We start from the raw sequence: 25,695 nt of genomic DNA on the forward strand, positions 1-25,695 counted from the left end.
AGTTATAATTTAGTTAAGAAACTCACCACATGGTCGCATTAATGTCCATGATATTAGATGGTGTTGCGTTGGCCACCGTGGGGAGTTAAGGGATCAAGATCCACTTAATCACAATCCATAGCTACACAATATTTTATATTACTAATTAATACTCTTAATCATGGAGCTTTAATACATGATTACTATCAAATTAAGTTAACTTACAATAACAAGTAACTTCATAATAATAGAGTAATAGCTAGCCTAATATGACAGATTAATTATGTTATATTAATGGTATAAATAATGTTGATAATGTAAATTTTCAACCATGAGCTAACAATGCATATACATAATTGTTTGTTGATCTATAGCAATCGGTAACAAGCCTAATATGATAACTTGAAAAAATAGAATCTATAATTATGTCCGATTAAATTATACTGATAATATATATTTATTAAAAGATCATATCTCCATAATAATAAGGTAATTAGAACGTATTATTGTATGTTTTTAATATATAAATTAATAATATTGGATGGTATTGTGAACAATAATTGAGGTGTAGCATGATGTGGGTAAAATGTTGATAAACTTTTGGAGTATACGAAAGGGTACCCACAAAAACGTACGGCCAGGATCAGATCTATTGTCGGCGGGGCCAGGTGATGACACCTATTTTTCTCTGCCCACAAGAATGGATGGAGATTGGGGACAATATCAGATATACCACAATATATTTAGTACTATATTTACAAGTATATAACAGGCAAAGGTTGAGACAACTATATTTGTATTTTTTTCTGATTATATTTAGATTGAAGTGCCACATAGGATCTTATTAGGGGAATAAAAAAAACTCTCTATCAAAGTATTTTTTATATTCAAAACTCAAATCTAAAATCTCTAATTAAGGAAGGAACAACCTCACTCCCTATCCCACATCGTGTACATATACACAACATAATAAGATTATATTGTATTCTAGTACTAGTAATTTAGTGCATGTGATTCCTTCCTAATTAAGCTGTTATATTGATGATTGCATTTAATCCACCCCACCCCCTTTGTGGTGTGATCCACTTACAATATAGAAGGATATATTATTCTTCTCCCCTGCATTATATGAGAGTACAACTATATATTATAAAATTAAAAAATATGTTATCGTGATTAGAAAATGTTTAAATATGATGTGCACTGCTGGACTTGTCTGGGGCATCTCTTTCACAAAACTCAAATCACATTGGCTAAGGGGACTGGATTTGTTTGGCATGCTTCCTCCCTAGTCCCCCCCTACATACCTGTTTCACCTTTTTTTTTCTATCAAACTCCAAAAATACAACAACATTTGCTTTGATTTCTGTGTGATAAATGAGAATCTTAAATTCTTCCTCATCAGTCCTAATAATGCTATTTTATTCTTTCCTCTTTTAATTTTTTATATATATATCCTTGGGGGTGCTCACTTTGGCAGTATATACTAGAGGCAAAATTAAAAGTGGGATGTTAATAAACTCCCTCAAACAAAAAAAGCCTAAAACTTTCCAAGTTTGGTTTGTAAACTCCTCAAAGTTCTTCTATACGATCAATAAAGTACAACGTTACAGGTAAAGACACTCAATTCATTCATAGAAAACATGTAGTTTTTCTTGTTCTTTCTTTCTCTGATATAATCTAAGTTTATTGTTACGAGTTATTACCTTAATTTACATGAACACGGTTGCATGCTTAGCGTCGATCGACTACGAAAATTATCAAAAATATTTCATCTGGTTATTAATTAATAGCTAGCAATTGATACACGGAATGGAATTATATGCTTTCTAATTATCTATCAAATGAAAACTAAAATATCGAAAATGTATTAACAAAAAAAAAGTAGTGAGAAGCATGTGGCATGCTGTAAACTACTTACTTATAACATAGAACTGGTAAAAGAGAATAGTATAATTTGTCGAAAAATATCTGTATTTTTCTTAGGATATATGAATTAACTTGATTTTACAAGAATATTACTACTGTTGTTATGATAGTGATATTATTATTATTATTATTGGTGTGGCCCAAATTGACAGTAATTTGTATGGAAAAGAACGAACAATAAAAACAAACAAAATCACACATGCCAAAATAGGGGTACTGCGTTAATCTCCTTCAGTCATCAAAAATTGGGAAGCTTGATATTTTCTTAGATTAACGTAACGTCTATCAACTTCTTTTGTATTATTATTACAACAATTAAATGGCTACTATTTCTTTATTCAATAAAAAAACTTACTTGATTTCTGCTTCTTTTAGGTACTAATATACATTCCCAATTCCGGAGATATATTGAGTCAAATTAAACATCGGTTTTATTTTTTCGGTTTTAAAAATGGAGAAGCTTATCAATCCATACGATAAGGAATACATGAAGATGGCGATGTTAAAGCATGAAGAGATCTTCAGAGAACAGGTAAATATTTATTTTATGTTCATTCTGAATCTAGATTTTATATATTACTAATTAATTAGTTATAACGACGACATGGTGTTTGTTTTGTCAGGTGTACGAACTTCATCGTCTATATCAAACACAGAAATTACTGATGAAAAATATGTCAACTAGTACTAATCGGCCTCAACAAGATCATCATCATGTAGTGGTCAACCATTTAGATTCAAACAAAAAGATAACTGCTCGTCAATGTATTGACTTGGAAATAAGGCCAAATACAGATGAAGAACACATTGCAGAATCAGCTGGTGAAGATGAATTGGAATTAACTTTAGGGCTATCAAGTTACAACGTTCGTCGAAGGAGAAAAACAGCTCATTTTGATTCTTCTTCACCAAGTTTTTCTTCATCTAATTCAACAGGATCTGCTTCTAGCCAAATAAAGCATATTACAACAAATTTAGTCAGGAATAACGAAGGTAGTAAATGGGGACTTGAGGAGAAATTACCCGTTTCAAATAATTTCCAGATTGGTGCAAGAACATCACAAAGTAATCAAAATGTTGATCAAGACCAATATAGATCACAAGATTCGTTGAATAATCCTCCTTGGCTTTTTCAAGTTTTGAGTTTGAATATGACGTGAAAAAAAAGAAAGAGGCCAGAAGTATTATTAATTAAATTATGATGCTGATGATTAATTAATTATATTAGTTGATCGGATGTGATAAGATTTTAGACTTTCATCCTACCGATCGACTACTTGTGTAATTTAATTTGTGTGAAATTTTAGTATGATCTTCTGTTTAATTTCTCCAGTTATAGTACTCTATTAATATTCTAATCTCTTTGCTTAATTTGCTAACGGTATTTTTGGGATTCCAGAGCCAAATAAAGTTGATTTGGATATGTATATAATTGTCCAGTTGTCTGTACTTATTAGCTCACAAAAAATATCTACAATCTGTGTATTTGTTTGCCCTACAAGAGAATTGAGTCTGTTTCTTTTTTAAATTCATATATACCAATACCTTGTTGGTTTGTTTGACCAAGTTTCATTGAGGTTAAAATTTTGAAGAAAACATCGTGACTTTTGAGTTAAAAATCAAAGTTGAGTGACCTTCTAAGAAAAGAGTTTTTAGTTGAATGACCATTTATGATATTATCTCCAAGATTTGATCGTATTTGACTAATAATAAGATAAAATTAGTTAACAACATGTAATAAGTTGATGAAGAAGAAACTTCAAAAGGATTTTTAGTCATTTTAACATGATATACTAATTACTCATTACTGTTAGTTTCGACATTTCTTTCAAAGAGTAACTATTTATTTAGAAAAGAAAATTTAACATTTTAAAGTACTTTTTAAACTTGAGACTTATCAACTAATCCCTTTCGATGAATCAAATCGAATAGGCTTTTGTGTCTAAATAGAATAGAAAACCCCAGCAAAAGGAATAATCCAAGTTCTTAAAGAAATAAATAAATATTGATGAATGATGATCAATTATTTAATTAGGTTCATTGTACTAATAATTAGAAGCTCTTCATCTATGACATAATCTCCAACTTGGATGTCCATTTAACAAACATAAAAAGGGTTAAGAGCTAGCTAGATTTGTGATAATATATTTAAGGAATCTGATCTAAACAGACTTAAATTGTTAATTATTTCCACTTAAATGGGATGTGATGGGAAAAAAAGAAAGAAACGAATAAGATGATTCTTAATTAAAAAAAATTGTGAGTAATTAATTGTAAGTCGTTTTCCACCAACCACATGGAAGCTACTCCTACCAACAGTTTGAGTAGGAATTGCTATAGTTTTGTCTGCCACCAAATGAACATTAGATTCCCAATCCAAATAAATAAAAGCTTCTCTATGCAATAATATATACTGGCGGGATGATCACTTTTTTTCTTTTTTTTCTTCTGATCTCAAAAGTTAACGAAGCATCTGTTATTTCAAAAGCATACACTTTGTTTTATTGTCATGATGAAAAAAGGATTAATCATTTGGCTTCTCAGTTCCTTGTCTAATTACACGTACGTCTTACTCCAGGGGCGGAGCTACCTTTGTCCGAGACAAGGCCCGCTCCAGGGCCAAGCAAGTAAACCCATTTGCTTTAGGCCTAGGAAAAGTTTAGCCCCCAAAAATTATATACATCGTTTATATTATTTTTCGTTACATTTTCTTTAGTCTGTTTCAAAAACAAATAGGATATTTCTTTTATAATGACAAGTTTTTATAGTCATACAAATATTACGATATGTTTATGGTTAAAAGTATCAAAAGTTTTATAGTCACACAAACATTATGATATATTTAAAATTTCAACTTTTGAAGGTTTTTTATTTTTTTATTAAATATCGTGTCAAGTGATATTAAGACATACAAAATGAAATGGACAGAATTATTACAAAAGAGTTAACCTTAGTAATTGTTAATGAAGAGTGAATGCCATTGAGGCCTTTGCACAAGTGATCACTCTTTAAATTATGTCCCCTGTTAGCTTAGTGGACTAAATTTAAATTTGAAGAGCTCTCAGAAAAGGCCATACGATTGCAAACAATGCAATGCAAGCTTCTCTAGCCCCTCAAAAATTACATCTAAAATTCATCTATAGTACTACCGTAGCTTTCTATTTCCTTCTTTTACTCTTTAAAAAAAAAAAAAAAAATCTTCATAGATGTATATTAAATATTGTTATTTATAAGAATTAAACATCAACTAATAATGTGGATCTGGTTATTCAATACTCATGGAAAAAAAAATAATTAATCATGTTGCATCTTAAAGAGTTAAGAAAATAACCTTTGAAATATTTACTTTTTATTTTTTGGTTTTTAACCCGTGTCCGGAGACCGCATTAGATCTTTGACTAAATCCAAATCATGCACTACATTGACCCATTCGAGGGTGGCGATCCCAATAGAATTTTCTCCATAGTCAAGATGTATCTTTATACATGTATATCTATGATATTTTGATTATTATTATTATTATTTTACCTTTTCATATAGCTATATTTTTATATTTTAACTCCTCTCCGTTTGATGAAAATTTTGGCTCAACCATTATTCAATCCTCTACTCCGCCATGCATTTTCAGTTTTAACGCACTAACCGATTAAGGGAAGTTCTGAGAGATCAATTGCACCCATAGCTTTCAGCTAGAATAATGTGTACGTATGGAAATAAATTTAAGATGTGAATGTTGAACTCACTGACTTTAGATCATGAATTTCGCCTCCATCCAAAAAGCTTATGATAATTTGAGCTACTACTGAAACACAATAAATAGTACTTTCAGCAGAAAATATTCAGCATTTGAATTAAATTAATCCATAATCCGTACTAATGTTGGATCCTGAAAGCCTTGTGTATAGAGGGAGCGTACCAACTTCTCCTAAAATCTTCAGCATAATCTAAATATTAAGCTGTGGTTTGTCAGTCATTAGTTAACCCCCATTTTCCATACAGATTAAACCATATCTTATCTTGATTTCGATCATGCCCACGTTTCTTGATTCTGGACACTGGAAAATGACAAATCTTTCATAGATAATGCACATGGAAAATATTTCTGGATTAAAGCACGACATAATATATACTTTACCAATTACCATATAAAATTGCATGATTAAATTTAAAAATAAATTTTGAATCCAGTACGTACCATATTTAGACAATAATACAAATATAGCTAGCTCAAATCATGATATGGAATGACGTCTATCTTTGCTTGGTTTATTTTGAGTTTTGCCTTGCGCGAGTCCATCAGCTCGAATAAATCTTCCGAGCTTTTTCGAGACTGAGCTCATGAAGTTAGATTTTCTTGTCAAAGGAGGTTTACCAGCAGATGGATGAGTGATGACCAAAGGGCTGCTTGTAACTTATCTGTTTGAATTCGGTTTTTCAATTTCCGTCAACCTCGTCTTCATTTTCAACATCTCAAATTTCAGCTCCTGATTTTCTCGTTTTAGACTCGAGACCTCGTCTGAAATTGGGTCAGTAGAGAACTGATGATTCATTTTGGAAGGGACAAGAACAGGAGGTTTGGTTGCTACAAGATGGCTCCCGTCCATGACATTGCGAAGACGTTGCTGCTCATAGTAAAACACTTGCACAACTGTCTGAACAGGGAGCCTATCATTCTGAGCAGCATGAGCACAAGCTTCTCGACAGAGCTTTTGACAGTCCATAACACCGCAAAACCTTTTTCCTTTCCATGTCGCTTAGAGCTGGATGTGCCTTCAAATTGCAACAACAAAAACATATTAAACACGTCTCCATAGATTAATTGATGTGTCAAAGGCATAATTAAGCAAATAAAAGTGTGTTCATGTACTCTCTAGTAGTTCAAGTTTTTACTTAAGAACTAAGACAGTCACACAATTCAACAATAAGAAGATCATGTTAGCTTGGTTTAAGAGTTCCGAGCTTTTTATTCTGTATTTTAACAAGCTTAAACCTTCTGATCAAGTTCAACTCATTGCTCAAGAATATATTTGTTGTACTGACAACATGATGTGTGAAGGTCGTCAAATGGGCTACATGGTTAATATCTTGTTATTATGTAACTCAGCAGGAATAAGATTTGGAGCTTCTGCACTAAAAAACGTATTGAGTCCACCCTCATCTTTAGAAAGAGTAACAGGGGAGGTGCAGGTTGCACATCTTTGTGCACATATACAAGCGTCTTCTTTAGGATGAGATACCCTATATGAAATACATGAATGGATTTCAGTTTCATAACATCCGTCAGTGGCACTCAGTGCATAGAACTAAGACTAGTTTTTATACTCAATACCATGTGTATAGGCATGCCAAATTCTTATATACCATGCTTATACAAAGATTAGGAAAGTTTTTACATTGTCGGTGCATAGAACTTAATAAAATAAGTATAGGCATGCCAACTCTTTAGGAAGTTATTTCTCCCTAGTTAACATTCTAATTTGAAATGATAGAGAAAGACCTCAAGTATAAGCACATGCACAACAAAGACTGCAACATACAGGACAAAACAAACCGCCGCCATATTGTAGAGAGAATCCTCTGCAGGCAGAAGAGATGGCCCGTGATCTTTGGGGAGCTAAGATTGTTGTAGGATAAAGGGATACAAGACATGGGTGATTGGGACAAAATCATAAGGCTGGTCGTGCAATGCTTGCAAATTGTGTCTTTGGAGAGTTAAGATTGTAAAGATGACCGGTTTTTCATTGATGACATATTGTCCGATTTAGTATATTCCCAAAAAGTTCATCAGTCTGAATTAGGCCCATAACTCCAGTGATCAGAGAACATAGAAGCGTATAAATATCCCTTTACATAGTCTACTAGAACATCAAAAGCTTAGGTTCAGATGCATTTCCCTAATAAAGGGATACTATCATGCTAGCACCAGAAGGTGCGCTGTTAAGGAAATTATCTGAATCAAGATTATTAAATTTAGCATAGCAATTACCATGTAGCAGTCAGGACCAAAAGTTTTTTTCCATTACTAAACATGGCCTAAAATTCTAAATCAATGAAAATGTTGCTTGTGTGCGTAAATATGCAAAAATAAACTTAGAACTAATCAGGTAATTTCATCGCACATACCTTAAAATAAATGTCAATTGCCCTGTACATCCCATCTTCAGTGATTCTTTCTTGCTCTGGAATGACTTCAGCAAGATTAATGAAGCTTGTGATGGATAGATTACGGTCAGAAGCTATTTCAGCAAGGTAATTTTCCACAAGTTTCCCAACCCGCTCCATGTCTCTTAATGAATGAGACTCATTATACTCTTCATCTCCCAATCGATTTTCCTCCATATCATGGTCAAGGAAATTCATCATAATACGCTGCATGGTTTCAACATCAAACAAAGTGTCCCCTGTGAAGGAATATGAAGGAATTAACAGATCATCCAATACAGCCTGTCCAAGCTGCAATGCCATCCTCTTCTCCAAGTCGAGCCTGCAAGCAATCGTGGTCTGCAGATATATTGCAGCTCGGAGCAGCATTGACAGAAAGCTAACGGACAATGCATTTTTCTCCCTTGGCAGAAGACCAACGATGGTTTCTAAAACAACCCTTTTTTCATGTTCTTGTTTTGGTTCAATCTTTTTCCTTCCCTTTCCAAATATTTCCTGTAATAAACAAAAAATTACTATATGCATAAAGATTTTATTTTAACCAATTCATCAAGATTTTATAGTACAAGGCCTCACCAAACATCGAAGAGACTTCTGTGCATACAGCATTAATATTGGTCCAAGTGCATACTGCTTGAATCCCCTTCCCATCATTGCAATCAGAACCCTTTGGAAAAAATCAATTCTAAGAACGGTTAAATCCTCAGACCACCAGTCAACTATAGGCTTTGGGTTTGAAAACATGGATGAAGTCAATCCGTTGATACCAGCTTCTGCTCTACCTGATGTGGAGAATTGGTTATCCTTACAGGCTATATATGCAATTGTGTCTATGCATCGACTCACCAATTTTACTTTCTCTGCAATGGGAATAAGATTTTCTGATGAATGCAAAATTGTAACTGCACCAGCAATGCTCTTAATTGCTACTTCACTAAAGTAGGCCTCAGTTCTTCCCACCAAATTTGCAACTGCATAGTCTGTCATCTCAAGATATTCCGCCACACATCTCAGCAAGGCAATGTTTTCTGTGCTCATCTCAAAATTTATTCCATAACAAAACTTTGCTGCAAATTCAAATGCCTCTCCTCCACCGGGTATATCAGGGATTTCAATTGTAGAAATGTCAGCATCATTGGATTCCGAGACCAACTTCCTTATGTATCCACTCTTTGAAACTAATGGGAACTGCAAGGAGCACAGTTAATACATTATTAAACCTACTGATTCAAACATCTAAGAAGAAAATCAAGGTGTGACCGAGGCCATAACTCGGCCTGTGTGAGCTCGTTCACATTGACGGTCCCAACATCAGATAAAGGAGGAGGATCGCCCAGGGTCAATCGGAAACAACATCTCTATCCCATAAAGGTAGGGGTAAGGCTGCGTACATCTTACCCTCCCAAGACCCCACTATATATATTGGGATTAGACTGAGTTTGTTATTGTTGTTGTAAGATGTGACCAAGGGACAATAATTTCAATCCAATTAGGAATTTAACTAAAACCAACAACAATTCGGATTGTGCACTGAGTTCAGTTATAACTTGTTATGACGAAAGCAGAGAAGAATAGCGCACCTTGTGCAGTGTAAAGGAGATTCCTCCTGCATTTACAGTTACATCACTTGGGATCTCTTGGGAGAAAATCCTGTTAAGATAGATTATTATTTAGGCGAGTAATTTGAAAAACAGAATAATGATTCTATAATATATGGAAGAGGCTACTTTTAGAAAGCACAAAATAAAGAAGTAAAAAATAGAGCATACCATTCAGAGGTCCTCTTCATAGCAGAGGAAAGAAGCTCCTTCTTTTAAGTGGACATATTGTTTACAGTAGAGGGTTGTTCATTATCAAGATCAACATGTCATCCACCATGAGTGATCGAATCTTTTACGGGCCTCAACCATTTTCATTTGTTTTCCCTTAAACTATTTCCTAATGAAGCAAACAATAGAAAGACATGTTTTTTGCTCTTTTCTTTGCTTCTGTAAGTTAAATTTTTTCCCTCATAAGAGCATATAATCAACAATATCTGGCCCCGTAATAATTGCATTATGTATTATCATCTCTCATTATCTATCATGGAATTGGTACAATTCCCATTATAGACCTTGGAAGAAAGTAGCCCCTATAGCAGACATGCCATGCCAGTGGTATTACAGGTATTGCGTGAAGGATGAGGGTCAATTATAGTTGAAAAGGATTTAGTTTGTGGACAAAGTTTCAAAGAAAGATGAGAAAATGGCGCCAAAAGACATAGTAGCATTTTCAATGTGGGTGGGGACTATTCTCATCCGTAGAGTTGACAATACCGGTTTTTTTGGTTTCATTCTTCATCAATTTTATTCTTGCTTTATAAAGGTACTAGCAAATTAAATTTATTTACTAGTAAAGAAATGCCCAAGTTTATTGTGGCATTTACCTAGTTTTATTTGGCCTTCCATGTCTGCACAAAACCATCGAGGTACGTATCGAACCAGCTGATATCAAATTTCGTTTCTTGATATATAAATACTTACTTTAACTATTATTGTTTCCACTCGTGTCCAAAGTAGGTGTGATCGCACCTGCTCTATAACCTAAATCCACCAGTTGAAGGGAGAACACAAGTATTGCAATATTAGTACAAAGCTAGTAAGGATTAATTGGACCCTATACCTGGCTAGGGAATAGTCTCAAATGGAAAGCATATCCACTGACGAATGATTGCTACGGCAATTGTCAATAATGAATAGCTGGTGTAGGACGTCAATGGGCTCCTCCAGGAATGTTATTTCACATCATATAGTTTAAGATCTTTCATACATAATTAAATTACTTTGACTAATACATCTCTATCAGCAACTATTTTTGGTTGAATTAGGAGAAGTCAGAAGAGATGGTTTAGTGCCCGTTTGGATTAACTTGTTTTTAGGTACTTTTGATTTATAAGCATTTTATAAAAGTTTTGGAGGTGTGCTTTTAAGCACTTACTTTTAGGCCAAAAAAAGTTTTAAAATAAGCCAAAAGTCAAAAGTAGGATATCATCTACTTATGATTTTTAGCTTTTGAGTTATAAGTTACTTTTTATAAGTCCGTCTAAACAATAATCTTCCCAATGAATGAATGACACCGAGACAAAATTCTACTGAACTGACAAACTCCAGCCAGTGAATCGCTCAGTTACACTTGCACAGAGACTAGAGAGAACAATTTAAGCAAGGAGCTGCAGATCTTCTTTGTGTATTCTCTTTTTGTTTGCGATAAGACTTACCCCATCTTAGTTTATGTTAAAGGATTACAAAGTGTTTAACTAATGTAATTTTAGTGTCATTTTGCATTTTTTACTAGCTGAGTATCAAAAACAAGGTTTCTTGTAACTAAGATTCGATAAGCAGTGCCCATGTGGTGACAGTGAGACAGAGAGGCATGAACAAGGCCCACTACTACACCAATAATTTTTGGACCAGTTCCAGTTCAGATTCTTGCTGGGTTGGAATCCAAATAAGATAAAATCCAGCACAAAAATATTCAAAAAGCGCTACCTTCAGACACTAGAGACCATAGATACACAATAATATATAAGATGACTGTCATCTACACATTCTTAAGTCCCGAGTCACTAATCTCCAGCTATAAAGATAGCAGAAGCTGCATCGTGGGCATCCTTTATGCTAGATGCTACATAATTTTGTCCAAACATAAAAAAGTGCCTAAGTTAGCCAAAGAAACATGAAAAATATATGCATCATAAAGAATATTACTTCCCTACACAAGAATGAAAATCGTAAATTATGCTTTATTAAAGGCAAAACTATAACTTCCCCACATGCAACCACAATAAAAAATACTAGCTACTAAACAGTCTTGCTGGTTGCCTCGGATCCTCCCTACCCTTCTTTCACTTCTTCAACTATCGGTTAACTCCTATCCTCTTCCACCTTTCAACTAAAACGACCAATGACTACGATAATTCAGAATGTTCTCCCATTGTAATGTAGAAGAAAATAAAATAAAAACATCAAACTCTAACATCAGGCAAACAAACCAACAAACAAAAACAAATACCTACCTAATTGAAGTATGCAGTGTGGTAGGTTCAGTAAAGAATTGCTGCTGCAGAGTGTGGATATGTGATCCCTAAGAAAAATGGGCTAAGCATTCAACTGTTCTCCAGAAACCAAAAACTAAAAATTTACAGGAAATGAATTCTATGAGGACGAATGTTGAATCAAAAACATGGGATTACTGAGTGGTTAAGGTATAGGAACAACAACCTGGAGATCCCAGTCATTTTTCTTACTTGACGCGGCAGCAGCCGGTGCACAAAGATCGAAAAGGGTCACACCCCATGGATGTGATATAGACAGCCTGCCCTAATTCAAGCATTAGTGATTGCTTCCACGGCTCGAACCTGTGACCTATAGATCACATAGAGACAACTTTTAATGTTGCTCCAAGGCTCCCCTTCAGCCATTTTTCTTATATCTCCCTGCATATATCAACTAACCTGATCACTTTTAAAGAATTTTGACACAATCTACCATCTCAGCTTCCACCTTTATGAAATCAGGATTATTTGCAGAAATGACTACGGGACATGGATAATTACTGAATGCACAACTAAAAGATTTTACATTGTATTTTGGAGTGAAGAAATAAATTCCAGAGTTCAAGAAGTCATAAAATTTCGATCAGAGTTGACCAGAAAAACTATGGAATGAATCAAGAATGGTGCTTAAAAATGACTAGAATAAATCAACAATTGCATCTTGAGAGGTACCTGTTCAGAATGATACCTTAAATATTCATTTCATAATTTTAGTCCTTTAAATTTTTTATAAAATGACGCCTTAGTACCTGTTAAATATTTAACAATTTATACATAAATTTTGATGAAATTAAATACCAAGAAATACCCATTAAATCTTTAAAAATGCAACATGAAAAATTTGCACCAAACACAAAACGATACAAATACGATTATGAAAATGGAAGTGATTTGAAAGATATATTATAAGTTGTTTTCCAAATATTGATGTGGATCAACAAATTAAAACCACTTATTTAATTATAAAGTCTCGCACAAAAATATTTATTGTTCACGATTTAATTAAAATTCGATCTAAATAAAAAATCAACCTAAAATTATTAAATTCATTAATATTTATTTGGATTTGATTGATTTGATTTTAAAATTTAGAAAATCAATAATATTTGATTTGATTTTATTAAAAAAAATGAAAAAAAATAAATCAAACTAAAACAATAAATTATTCATATAATTTTTATAATTATATATATATACACATAATATATTAATTTTACAATTATTTATAATCATTTATATACCTTTTCACCATTTTTATATTTATCTTTGATAGGCTAATAAACTATGTATTTTAAGCTATTTAAAAAAATCATAAATTTGAACTCATTTGATCAAGAAATGACTATGAGACATTAAAGTAAAAATCATAAAGACATTTTTTTTTCATATTCCATAATAAAAGAATAATAACAGAATATTAGTGGAAAAAAATGAAAAATTATTTTCTAAATGTAGGGGGTGGGGGTGGGGAAGGAGATACATTAGGTTTCTAAAAATAAATAAAAATCGAACTAAACCAAGACTGATCAAATAAAAAAAATGCGTTAATTGGTTTGATTTTAATAATTTTAAAATGAATTAAATTGATTTGATTTTAGTGACAAAAAGTTGATCTAAATTGATCTCTGAGTACCTTTAGCCCCACTAATTCCTTTCAAGAGGATGGACGTTTTCAATTGTAAAAGACAATTAGGACTAAGTAGGTGAAAGGAAGAATAGTTTTAACCCAATAATCAATGTTAAGACAATTTAAATTTAATATGTGAAAGAAGAAAAATCAAAACTATTTTCAATATGTTAGGGACAAGGGAATAAATCTTAAAACAATCGCAATATCAAAAATAGGTGCTAATAATAATAACTTAATTAATTAACTATCTTAGTAAAGGGTCGATATATTTCTAATTAATCCTCTCATCTTTACTTGATAAGAAGTAGTGACGGATATAGGATTGTAAGGTCATGGGAGCTCTAAAAAAAACATGTTAAAAGTGAGATTCGAATTCAAACTCAACAACACTAAAAAGACTTTAAGGATCCACCAAGAGCCATTAGACTAGTCAGATTATTTGTTCATTGGGTGCTCTATGTTAATTTTATACATATAGCTCTTTCTACAAAGATATATATATATTTCGGTACGAGGTTAGTAGGTGCTAGAACACCCAAAAGGCTCTATATGGGTCCACCCCTAATAAAAAAATGATTTTTCGAATAGACTAAGCTACGACCCATTAGCGAAAGATTCAATCTTAACTAGGGGTGGGCATGGTATGGTACGGTACGGTACGGTATTTGAAAGTTTCTATATCGTAATTTTGGTATTTGATTTTTAAAACATTATACCATTACCATACCAATTTAATCCGATATGGTTTGGTATATTGAAGTTCAATTTTGGTATTTTACAGTATGATAAATCGGTAACCATAATTTATTCAATTTCGACTAATATATACTCGTATAATAGAGTACTATGACTTCGACAATTAAAAAAATATTTCAATTGTATCATATGTACAAACAACTCATTTTGTTAATTATTTACAATTCAAATACATTTCAATCAAAATAGAGTAGTCAAAATTTTAACTTTTAAACATTCACTTTATACTAATACTGGGTTGCATATTTGTTAAGTAGTATTTTAATAATATATATATATTATTTATGTAACTATATACTTCGGTATGATATTTCATATTTCGATATTAAATATCAAATACCGTACTGAATATCAAAAAAATTAAAATGTATACCACCAAATACAATAATTTCAAAATTACGATATTAAATTTTTTGATATGATATGATATTTCGATATATACCATATCAGGCAAACCCCTAATATCAACCGTTCCCCTATTCTATTTTTTTTGGTTAGTTAAAAAATAGACGGACCTAATTGATAAATCAGAAAAGTTTCTGACCCTTTAGCGAAAATAATATAAAAACACTTCAATATTAACAAAAGCAAATTAGCCACTTGGCACCGACCATATAAGATATTTCCCTGTAGAGAGTGAAAGGGTCCCAATAGCATACACAAGAGAGAGCAAAAAGCTTTTCCCAATCTATGGCTTTTTCCTAAAAATGTTGTGCGCGTTCTGTAAGTAAAGTAGTGTTACTGCTCTGGCGGTTGCGTCAAACAGAAGCTGGGCCCAATTATTCCTCCGCATCTACCCAGCCTGCGTCTTCTTTGTTTCCCCTTTTCCGAAATCCGATACCTTAATCAACAACTCTTCAGTCTCTGATTTCCGATAAAACCATGTCTAAAGCTCGAGTATACACCGACATCAATGTGCTTCGTCCTAGGGAATATTGGGATTACGAATCGCTAACTGTTCAATGGGGGTAAATTTTTTTCCTTATTTAACCCTAATCGCTTTTGATTTTGTTATTAATTTTGGGGGTTTGTATACTGGATGATAGATTGAAATACTTGAATTAGATGCTCTTTGCTACCTTTTTTTTTTTTTGTAAGATTGTTAAGTAAATAATAACATCGACTTCCAGCATCCAAGAAAATAGTTCTTGGTTATGTTTCCTTGTTTTTTTCGTCTGAAAGAAAAAGTGAGTGTTACATAGCATTGTAACATCGACTTACAGCATCCAAGAACATAATTCTTGGTTATGTTTCCTTGTTTTTTTCGTCTGAAAGAAAAGTGGGCGTTACATAGCATTGTAACATCCACTTACAGCATCCAAGTACATAATTCTTGGTTATGTTTGTTTCCTTGTTTTTTTCGTCTGAAAGAAAAGTGGTGGTTACATAGCATTGTGACATCCACTCCACTCCAGGCGTGGGTGAAACCCGAAAACAAATGTTGGGTTTCTTATTACTATTTTTTTGTGTAATAGATAATTGGGTGATCAGTGTTAGATGCTATTTTGGCAAATTCCTGCTATCTTGAACGGAATGACTCAATGAAAACTTTCCTCTTTCATAATGGAAAATATCTATTGGGTTAATGCAAAACTCCTGTCTAGTCTTGTTGAGCTGAGGCAAGTTTCCTATATTTTGTGGCTTCAGATTAGGTTGGGCTTCGAGTCTTTATAGGTTTGTTACTTCTCTATTTGCTTCCACATGATTCAATGGATGATAAATATCAAATATTATTTTACCAATTTGTTGAGTTTAAGGATTAGACGTGTTGGTACACACTAAGCAATGCTTGTGTAAGTCTAGGAACAAGAGTTATATTTAGAACCCTTACTTTAGTGTTGAAAGTTGAATTAATGAGTATTGGAATGACATGGCCCGAAGTGGAGCGGATAATTATAGAGGCTTCATTTAGTTTACACCAATTAGTAGTTTGTTTTTGTTATTGTATCGTTCTGCTGCATTTGTCAAAACGAGAGCATTTTGCTTAACGGGAATTGTAAACTTGTCTTGCTAAAGTGGGAGATTATAGTTTGTTAATCTTGTTTCTAGAGTGCCTTGACCCTTGGCTCAACAATTAGTTTCATCTTTCATAAGTATTGGTTTCAGATTTGATCCTATTTGACTTACTCAACTTTAATGCACCAGCTACATTGTATTATCCTCACTAGTGTCCGTCATATTCATTATTGCAGTGATCAGGATGACTATGAGGTTGTTCGAAAAGTTGGAAGAGGAAAATACAGTGAAGTTTTTGAAGGTATAAATGTTAACAGCAACGAGAAGTGCATAATCAAGATCCTGAAACCTGTTAAGAAGAAAAAGGTATGACGTTCCTTGCATTGTTGAACTTACGGAACTCATACTGCTAGGAAGATACTATGTTTCTTCTTTCTTTTTGGCTGAATTAAGATTTCATTTTTCTGCTTCAAAGGAAAAAAATGAAGAAGTTTGCAGGAAGACTTCTTACGTAATTCAATACTTATTTTTGTCTGACTTAATATCTATAGATAATCATTAACATTAACAGCCTTAATGGAAGAATCTATATTTAACTCATATAAAGGGGCTTAATATCTATGGAGAATTATCAACATTGACAGCTTTGATGGAAAAATCTGTATTTAACTCATTAAAAAGCCTACTCTCACTTATCTATTCATGTGTTGATAGGGTGTCAAAGAAATTAGTGAAGTCTCCCCCGTTTGGAACTTTGGAAAAAATTGTCAGTACAGTTGGGTTAATTTGTCCTATGTAGATTCCCTGGATAGTTTTTCAAATTTTGTTGGCTCCTTAGTTTTAGCATAATTGTACTTGAGCCAGCAGACCAACTGTTTTTGCTTCTACTTTTGTAACTAATTTGCATCTTCTTGATGCCTTCAATGGAACATTTACTTCATCAAAAAAAAATAAAAAAATTGTCAGTTACGTTCTCGGTTCTACGAAATGCATAATGCCTAAAATTGGTCAGTTTGTGACATAATCTGGAAAAAATTAGCCATCCTCAACAACATGGTACTAGGTTCATCTCTTGATGACATTTTTTGATCATTTTGGTAGTGTTATGTATCCACTGTGCATATACCTTTTTTCCTCCTATCCTTTCTTTAACTTAATTTTTATATAACACAGTTTTAGTTTGTAATATTGTGCTTTCTATTGGAAAAAAAACAAAAAAGAATATGCATGCTTTTGACTTGACATTAGTGGTGTTGTGTAGATCAAAAGAGAGATAAAGATATTGCAAAACCTCTGTGGTGGAACAAACATTGTCAAACTCCTTGATATCGTCAGAGATCAGCATTCAAAAACTCCAAGCTTGATTTTTGAGTACGTGAACAGCACAGATTTCAAGGTTTTGTACCCAACGCTAACAGATTATGACATACGGTACTACATATATGAGCTTCTCAAGGTAAGATGATAAACCCATTAGATGGCAGTCACTATGGCTTTTATGTACATATGCTCCCTCTCCCCTGACCTTCCTTTTTTTTTTTTTGAGGAAGGTAACAGTTATATACTTCCTATCCTCTTGGTCCTTCTTTTCTGTATCTTCTTTCTTCTCTCAGAACCAAGAATAGAGTTGTACTTATAACTCATGTCTTAACTTATTATCTGGTCAAAAGTTTGTCTGCCTCCAAACTTCCTTCTATTGCAGCTTTTCAAGGTTTGTATGAGTATGAGGATTTTGGGAGTCCCCAGTTTCTTATGCTCACCCACTATTTCTGAATCGGGTGGATATGTTCTCATATACTTCGATCAAATTTTGAGATCAAACTATTAAAGTTATAACTCCTAAACTCCTAGGCTCATCTCAAGTGGAAATTTTGGAATCCAAGATTCTGGTGCCATAAAATTGCACTAATTTGGATTCAGCTTACATCTATAGTTAGATAATTGGGAGTCTGTCGAAAGTGTCTCATGATCTTGGGTTAGTGGGAATGACTAAGACTGAAAACTCATATTTGTTCACCTTATCCTGCATGCCAATACATGGATTTCAAATCCATCAACAAAAATGTAGATTTTTCTTATTGATATTGTCAGCTCATTCACTGTCTTGGTCATTCCAATTGATTACCTTTCCTCTGCAATTGGGTCTAAGTATAGCTTCTGAATGTGTTTTTACAAGGTAAATGACCTCGTAGTTAAGTGTTTACTTCGTCTCTTGTTATCAGACGATATGATTTAGATTCACTGCATGCCTATTGGAAGTTGATTTTTATATCTAGATGAATGGCTATGCTCTTTGTTACTCTTAACAATGTGATTTTCTTTACTGAATTTGGACTTCTTAAGTAACTTCCTTGTATTCTTCTGATCATGTAGTTGGTTAAGGAAAAAAAATCACCAATGCCATGGATATTCTGTCCTCTGTTTGCTAATTGCTATTTAAATTTTAATTTCCTTTTTCATGAGTAATATTATATTCCCTGTTTTGTCTGATTTACGTGAGAGGAACTATTTGGAAATGGGGATGCTAATTATGGGATCCTGTTGATTTCTATCTCGAAGTTAGGTCTTCCTTTTTGCTACATGCCTAAATCACCAGCCTACCTGAGCAGAAACATGTCTAGGTTTCCTTTCTTTTGCCTTCTTCTGTGAAAAAAAGAAAATAAATTTAACTTCCCAAGCTTTCTCATTGTGTATCAGCTCATCGTTTCAAGCTTTCTCATTGTGTCTCATTGTGTATCAGCTCATCGTTTCAAGCTTTCTCATTGTGTATCAGCTCATCGTTTCTTGTTTGTCAAATGCTTTATGCTGAAAAGTTAGTTCTGTTCCTGCATATTTACTTTTCCAGTCGCTTAATTTACTCTATTAATTTCCCCTTCTTTTTGAAAGAAAAGAAAGACTCATGTTTTTGGCATGACTGTTGAATTTGCTGAGGCCTTCAGTTGATCATAGCATTTCTTGTGACAGTTGTTTAATACACTTTGGGACCTATTCTTTGTATACATTTCTTGACATGCTTACCAATTTATGGAGGTCGGAAACTGATACTTCTTATGAACCTGCAGGCACTAGATTATTGCCATTCACAGGGAATAATGCATAGGGATGTCAAGCCTCATAACGTTATGATAGATCATGAACTGCGGAAGCTTCGCTTGATAGATTGGGGTCTTGCTGAATTTTACCACCCAGGAAAGGAATATAATGTTCGTGTGGCTTCAAGGTGAGATAATCTGCCGACAGTATGGCTGGACCTGGCATAGTTGCTTTGCCAGCAACAACTTCCTACATATAGCTTCTCTATCTGTAGATCCATGCTCTACTTGCAAATTGTTCTCTGGACAAGTCATGAGTTTTTAATCAGAAAGCAAGTGACTTTGCTATAGATTTCGTAAGTTAGAAGTAATAAAAGGAACATCATTCACTTATGTATACAACAACTACCCTTCAGTTCCAAACAAGTAGGGGTCGGTTATATGATTTTTGTTGTCCATGTTACTCCATTTAAACCCATATCTTGCACATACTGTGCAAACACAGATAAAGTTTTTATAGAATCTCTATGTTTTCTCAAGGGACAAACTTCTGAAAAGCTAAACCACTCCTAGAAAGTATAGGACCTACAGTAAGATTCCTAACATTTTAGTATATTCTCGACTAATATGTAGTGCCTATATAGATTTTTTTCTTCCATTGTGCCTCTCTGTAAGTTTGCATGGATCCCTAGAATTATAGTTTAACACCTTCACTCACCATGGTTTCACACCTAGGAGTCAGTGCATCAGGAGGGGTTGATGCAAGACATAACCAAATCATCTCAAGCAACCGTTTCTCATTTTATCACTGATGTGTGCTACTTGATCCTTCTCGCGAATGTGATCAGTTCTCTAATCTTGTATGATCACTCATCTATCTTAGCTGCAACATTTATCTTGTGGATGTGCAAACTTTTAATGGCTCAATATTCACTCTCATATAACATTGTTGGTCTTATAGCTGTTCTATAGAGCTTACCTTTCACTTTTGGTAGGCATCCTGCTATCGCATAACATTTACTATAGCACTTCCCAATTACAACCATTAGATTTTGATTTTATTTGCAACATCTTTGTCTATTACTACATTCAAATAGCACTTCCCCATTTCAACTGTTCAATTTTGATTTTACGTGTAACATCTTCATCTATTACTCCTTTTCCTGGAACAGTGAGCCTAAAATTCTGAATGTTTGCATTTAGGCATTGCAATCTCATCTAATTTCATCTCAATTTCACTCTTCTTTATGTTGACTAAACTTGCAATGCATATATCCACTCTTACTTTCACTTCTCTCTAAAACCGTTACTTTCTAGATGTTGTTCACTTATGTATAGAGCAGAATTAGGTTGCATGCATTTTTTGTTAAGGTGAAAATGAACTTCTGTAGTGAACCATTTTGATCAGTCACTAAGATGGCTTGCTTACAAAGAGTGGAAGTTGCTTCTGAACCATACCCAATTAAAGAATACTTAAACAATCAATGGGATTATAGGAGAAGGTTAGGAATTGTTTAGGTCAAACTAACTCTTTATCAGCATAGCTGCATATGGGAAATTGGTTTCGCACTGTAAGTTAGTGGTTCATAAACTATCAAGGTTATTGAAGCAAGTCTGAGGTCTTCTTTTCTTGTACTTCAGATATTTCAAGGGCCCTGAACTTCTAGTTGACTTGCAAGACTACGACTATTCTTTGGACATGTGGAGCCTTGGCTGCATGTTTGCAGGAATGGTGAGAAATTTTATGATTCATAGTATAAGCTGTCAGTTGGTTTATAGTTTTAAGGTATCAGTTGTGGGCCTGGGAAACTATAAGCATCTGAAAGAACTTGTTAGAAGTTTGTATTTGTTTGTTTGGAATCAATCTTCTTTTTCCTCCTGTTTTCTTTGTGCTTGACCATACCTTTTCTTTGGTAGATTTTCCGCAAGGAACCTTTCTTTTATGGCCATGATAATCAGGATCAGCTCGTCAAAATTGCAAAGGTAATGCCTAGTAACTAACCGATGGGTTTATATACCTTAATTTTGTTCTTTGAATGAGGGGGGACGGGGGGGAGGTTAATCAACTGAAAACAACCAATGCAGTTGTTACTTTAGTTGCAAGTGAACACTCAATTTATATAAAAGTAACGTATAGCTGCTTGACATGGATTTGATAGATTATTGTTGTTATAGGTACTTGGGACAGATGAGTTGAATGCATATTTGCACAAGTATCAACTAGAGCTTGATCCTCAGCTAGAGGCTATGGTTGGGAGGTATGCTTCTTGCTTTCTTGTTTATACCCTTATTGCCAAGATAAAACTAGGCTAAGGCAATTACAAAATAACTTAGAGCTGTGACTAAATAGGGTTACTAAGTTGATCTCAGTAACTAGGTTTAGCAGAAGTGTGTCCTCATTTATAGCCAAAATTCTTAGCTATTGAAGGTGAATACAATCTGTCTTTCCCCTGCAGACACAGTAGGAAGCCGTGGTCCAAATTTATTAATGCAGACAATCAGCATCTAGTGTCACCAGAGGTATTGTTCTCTCTCTATTTATGTATCTATGGTATTTCTGAATAAGACGAAACCAACAATGGTGACAAGTACACTTCAAAATCCCAAGTGGCTGTTCCTCACTACCCATTTGATCATTGATTTTGAGTTCTCATTGCAGGCTATAGATTATCTTGACAAGCTTCTTCGTTATGATCATCAGACTAGACTTACGGCAAAAGAAGCAATGGTAATCCTTTTTATCCACTATTAATGAGCTTTAAACTCTGAGCCTCATCTTTGTTTTCTCAGCTTCTGTCTTATGTTGGTTTACCATTGCTTATTAAAGAAAATGGTTTTGTGACATTTTAAAACATACTTTACCAAAACCAAAATGTAAGGTTTATAAATGAGATAAATGAATGAGATCAGTGAGGAAGAGTGGGTAGAAGAGTCACAACTTGACTAGTTTTTTGTTTTAAAATGCTGTTAGAAACAAGCTGGTGATTGTGAAGTGCCTATTGCTTTCTGTTTCTGCTCTTGGCTATGTTTTTTCCTTTGTCATGATGTTGCATCTGCATCTTTGCTGGAATCAATCCACTCCCCCCTCTCAATCATTTATTTTAACAATGAACATTATACATGTATTTGTTTTGTTTTGCACAACTATAGTATTGAACACTCTGTTGGGAAACCTACTAACTGCTTTCTCTGCCCTGTTTCTTAGGCCCATCCATATTTCGGGCAAGTGAGGGCTGCTGAAAGTAGCAGGATGAGGACACAGTAGCTTTCTTGTCTTGCTGTTAATGGGAAGAAAAAAAAAACTATGGTGTAATGTACCTTGTGTATCCATTTAAGTGACATTCATGAGAACTATGTGGATTTGAACTTGAGCGACATCTGAATTCAGGAATTACAGATCTTCATCATTGAACATTTCAAGAGAAATAGTGTTCTGTATATTTCCTGCTCGGGACCTTGATTGCAAATGGAAGTGACTTGTTGGGCGTCAAAAGTCACCCCCCACCCTCTTCCCCCAAGGTACCTCCCTAGATGTGAACAGAAGCAGATTCTCGAAAATTAGTTCAGGAGTTCACTTTGTACGTCAGTGTACTGGATTTTTCTGCATTCAGCTTTGGTGGTTTGTCCTTTGTGTAAGTTCATTGATATGGTGTAGGGCAATAGAACAATGAAAAGAAGCCCTTGCTGAGGAGGAGAACCTCAAACCTCGTGGCCATCCAGTGGAGGGGCCACAGTGCTTAGATTTTCTCTCTACTTGCGAAATTAAATTACAGCTATCCATTATCAATTTCTTTAGATGCATCTAACAAAAATTAAATGAAAGAAGGTAACCCTGTAGAACGCATCTCACACTCACATTGAACAAAAACACCGCCAAATTCATTGACAAATCCCAAATTATACCACATATGATATCAACCATTAAAGAGTAGAGTGCACAACTAAAATTTTGGCCCGACCTGTTTATGTGGGGGACAAATATCTTGCTTGGGTTGACACTTTGTGATTAGTGATAGGAGATAATACTAACATTTTCTACAAGACACGTTTGACACCTAAGTTTATTGTTTGAGATGAGGGAAACAGGTAGCGAGATCAGATTTTGGATGTTTGGCCTCGGCGTGTTCCTTGCACTTCACCTCTGACGTTGTGCACATAAATGTCTGCATGCATACCTTGCACTGCCATCATCCGCAACAATACAGACAAGTTAGAGAAGGATCAAAGCAAACAGCAATCAAGATGAATTCTAAAGACACTAATGAATTGTCAGAGGCTGAAAGAAGACATAAAAATAGTTAACACGGTGAGAAAATCTGTGTAGACACTGATAAGCAGAGCCATAGACTATTAAAGATTATTGTTAAGACTTGAATGCCATTCTTTACTTAGGCCATCTCCTATTGAAAGCCTAAGAACTTTTTTTGGCAGTAGTGTAGAGATTATACAGTATCACAGAAAATAGCCTAAAAGGCTGGAAAAAGAAAGACAAAAGACAATCCAATAAGACATCAACAAGTGTGAGGCCACTATAGCTTCATGTGCAAATACACAACAAGCGAATTCCCTAAATTCAGATTTTCAAAGTATCAAGGAGAAAAATATGAGTATTGAACCACATAGCCAGTATCTAATAAGAAGAGTGGACTAAACATTTCACATGCTGTATGAGCCAAATTACAGAACATATAAAGAAGAGTACACAGTGGAACTCATGATTGAGAGTTGCCGTTATTGGGTTGTCATTATGAAATACGAAGAAAAGTACTTTGAACTCATACAAAGAGAATTGAAGTTCCAACACCATGACGTTACTAGCCCAAACACAATAACAAAAGATTATAGGTGATAAGGGTATCTAAGTGATTGATCGGTTCTCGCCTTCAACGTATGATGCCCCTCTTCTTACGATACTACTGGACTATCCTGACGAAGTCATTAACAGATTTATATCCTTCCAATGGCCTACATGATGTAGATATTTCCGATTTTGAGGATATGTGCTTTCTATATTTCATGTCTCCTTACTTGAAAAGGCAGAGGCGTGTGTTGGTCATTAAGACAAAATATAGACATTAACCAATTTTATCACCAAAGGGACAAAAGAAATCACTCTGACATCCAAAGAAGCAACATAAGACTATCTTTCCAATTAACCTTCATCATCTCTATTCAGGAATAAACTATGCCTCAATCCCAAATTAATTGGTATGTGTTATATGAAAAATCCTATCCTTCCTGCTCTATTGGGGTTTATTCGTCCTAGTTATACTATTATCACGTTGGCTTTCATCCTACCACAATCCTTTATTTGGGTTTGGGACTATCCAATATATGCTTAACAAGGTCACATATTGGGATTCAGTAATTACCCATTACATACTAAAATTGCATAAAGAAAAATGCTTTACCTGGATATTCATAGCCTTCTTGTTCGCGTCGAGTTGGCTTCCTGCATATAGATAATTAGAGAGTTAGTAAAAAGCCAAAAGATCGACGATTAACGTAAATATCTCAGCATCTAAACAAACAAAAAGAGCAATTAAGGCACTCTCAGCCACGTCGAATTCTAACGACGAGATCGAATAGGCTTAAACCAAGTCTAATTGACCAATTGAATTAAGAGCACGATGTGGATGAAATTGGGTTCAGATCATTCCATGGATAGAAAGAAAATACCTTTTGCGCCTTTCATCTTCTCGATATTCTTCTCACGAGCCATCTTGGCTTTCTGACCGTTGCCTCCACCCATTACGAATTGAAACCCTAGAGAGCTCTTCTGTTACAGGCGAAAAACAGTGGCGGGGATTACGGCAGTTGCAGGGAATAGAGGGGTCAAAAATATGTTGAAAGGACAGGTTTGGTCTTCGAACACCCCTTTCTTTAATACTCTTTATTTTTTTATATAAGTTTTGCTTGAATGAACTTATAATTTTAAATATTTAACATTAATTTGATTTACCTATGCTAAAATTGATCAAAATCTCCTTTTTAGATTGCGTTCGTTTGTATTATCTCATTCAAAATAATTCATAGTATTTATTAGATGTACAATTAAAGCAAAAATTAAAGACCAATTTCAATAAGAATAATCCAAAAATTTCTTTGGAGGAACTTACGTAAAGAAAATATTTACTTTCACTAAACACGTATAATAC

At 34.1% G+C, this 25,695-nt stretch overlaps 3 protein-coding genes and 1 pseudogene across 4 annotated transcripts; 2 read left to right on the forward strand and 2 right to left on the reverse strand.

The window, feature by feature from the left end:
• Positions 1-1,107: 1,107 nt before the first annotated feature.
• LOC125849163 (uncharacterized) lies at positions 1,108-3,232 on the forward strand. The gene is made up of 3 exons (XM_049529184.1): positions 1,108-1,592; positions 2,284-2,440; positions 2,532-3,232. The coding sequence occupies exons 2-3, from the start codon at positions 2,360-2,362 to the stop codon at positions 3,066-3,068; spliced, it is 618 nt and encodes a 205-aa protein (XP_049385141.1). The 5' UTR covers positions 1,108-1,592; positions 2,284-2,359; the 3' UTR covers positions 3,069-3,232.
• Positions 3,233-6,079: 2,847 nt separating this feature from the next.
• Positions 6,080-10,722, reverse strand: LOC125849159 (BTB/POZ domain-containing protein SR1IP1-like; annotated as a pseudogene). Its single transcript, XR_007444592.1, has 5 exons — positions 9,840-10,722; positions 9,651-9,720; positions 8,647-9,258; positions 8,032-8,565; positions 6,080-6,678 (listed from the first exon to the last, which is right to left on the reverse strand). The product of XR_007444592.1 is annotated as a BTB/POZ domain-containing protein SR1IP1-like (transcript).
• Positions 10,723-15,170: 4,448 nt separating this feature from the next.
• LOC125847714 (casein kinase II subunit alpha-2-like) lies at positions 15,171-22,970 on the forward strand. The gene is made up of 10 exons (XM_049527386.1): positions 15,171-15,517; positions 16,742-16,871; positions 17,767-17,961; positions 19,568-19,725; positions 21,179-21,269; positions 21,455-21,520; positions 21,713-21,795; positions 21,994-22,057; positions 22,197-22,265; positions 22,743-22,970. The coding sequence occupies exons 1-10, from the start codon at positions 15,432-15,434 to the stop codon at positions 22,800-22,802; spliced, it is 1,002 nt and encodes a 333-aa protein (XP_049383343.1). The 5' UTR covers positions 15,171-15,431; the 3' UTR covers positions 22,803-22,970.
• Positions 22,971-23,400: 430 nt separating this feature from the next.
• On the reverse strand, positions 23,401-25,406 carry LOC125847715 (uncharacterized protein At2g23090-like). The gene is made up of 3 exons (XM_049527387.1): positions 25,217-25,406; positions 24,949-24,989; positions 23,401-23,718 (listed from the first exon to the last, which is right to left on the reverse strand). The coding sequence occupies exons 1-3, from the start codon at positions 25,287-25,289 to the stop codon at positions 23,599-23,601; spliced, it is 234 nt and encodes a 77-aa protein (XP_049383344.1). The 5' UTR covers positions 25,290-25,406; the 3' UTR covers positions 23,401-23,598.
• Between the last annotated feature and the right edge of the window lie 289 nt (positions 25,407-25,695).

Source organism: Solanum stenotomum, chromosome 12, assembly GCF_019186545.1.
Source record: "Solanum stenotomum isolate F172 chromosome 12, ASM1918654v1, whole genome shotgun sequence".
In the NCBI taxonomy this organism is placed as follows: Eukaryota; Viridiplantae; Streptophyta; class Magnoliopsida; order Solanales; family Solanaceae; genus Solanum; species Solanum stenotomum.

Excerpts from the sequence above, each read along its gene's own strand:
- LOC125849163 (XM_049529184.1), top strand. The coding sequence starts at position 2,360 with ATGGAGAAGCTTATCAATCCATACGATAAGGAATACATGAAGATGGCG. Across the intron at positions 2,441-2,531 it reads AAGAGATCTTCAGAGAACAG|GTGTACGAACTTCATCGTCT; the intron begins GTAAATATTTAT and ends TTGTTTTGTCAG.
- LOC125847714 (XM_049527386.1), top strand. The coding sequence starts at position 15,432 with ATGTCTAAAGCTCGAGTATACACCGACATCAATGTGCTTCGTCCTAGG. Across the intron at positions 19,726-21,178 it reads AATGTTCGTGTGGCTTCAAG|ATATTTCAAGGGCCCTGAAC; the intron begins GTGAGATAATCT and ends CTTGTACTTCAG. Across the intron at positions 22,266-22,742 it reads TTACGGCAAAAGAAGCAATG|GCCCATCCATATTTCGGGCA; the intron begins GTAATCCTTTTT and ends CCTGTTTCTTAG.
- LOC125847715 (XM_049527387.1), bottom strand. The coding sequence starts at position 25,289 with ATGGGTGGAGGCAACGGTCAGAAAGCCAAGATGGCTCGTGAGAAGAAT. Across the intron at positions 24,990-25,216 it reads GAAGATGAAAGGCGCAAAAG|GAAGCCAACTCGACGCGAAC; the intron begins GTATTTTCTTTC and ends ATCTATATGCAG. Across the intron at positions 23,719-24,948 it reads AGAAGGCTATGAATATCCAG|TGCAAGGTATGCATGCAGAC; the intron begins GTAAAGCATTTT and ends GGATGATGGCAG.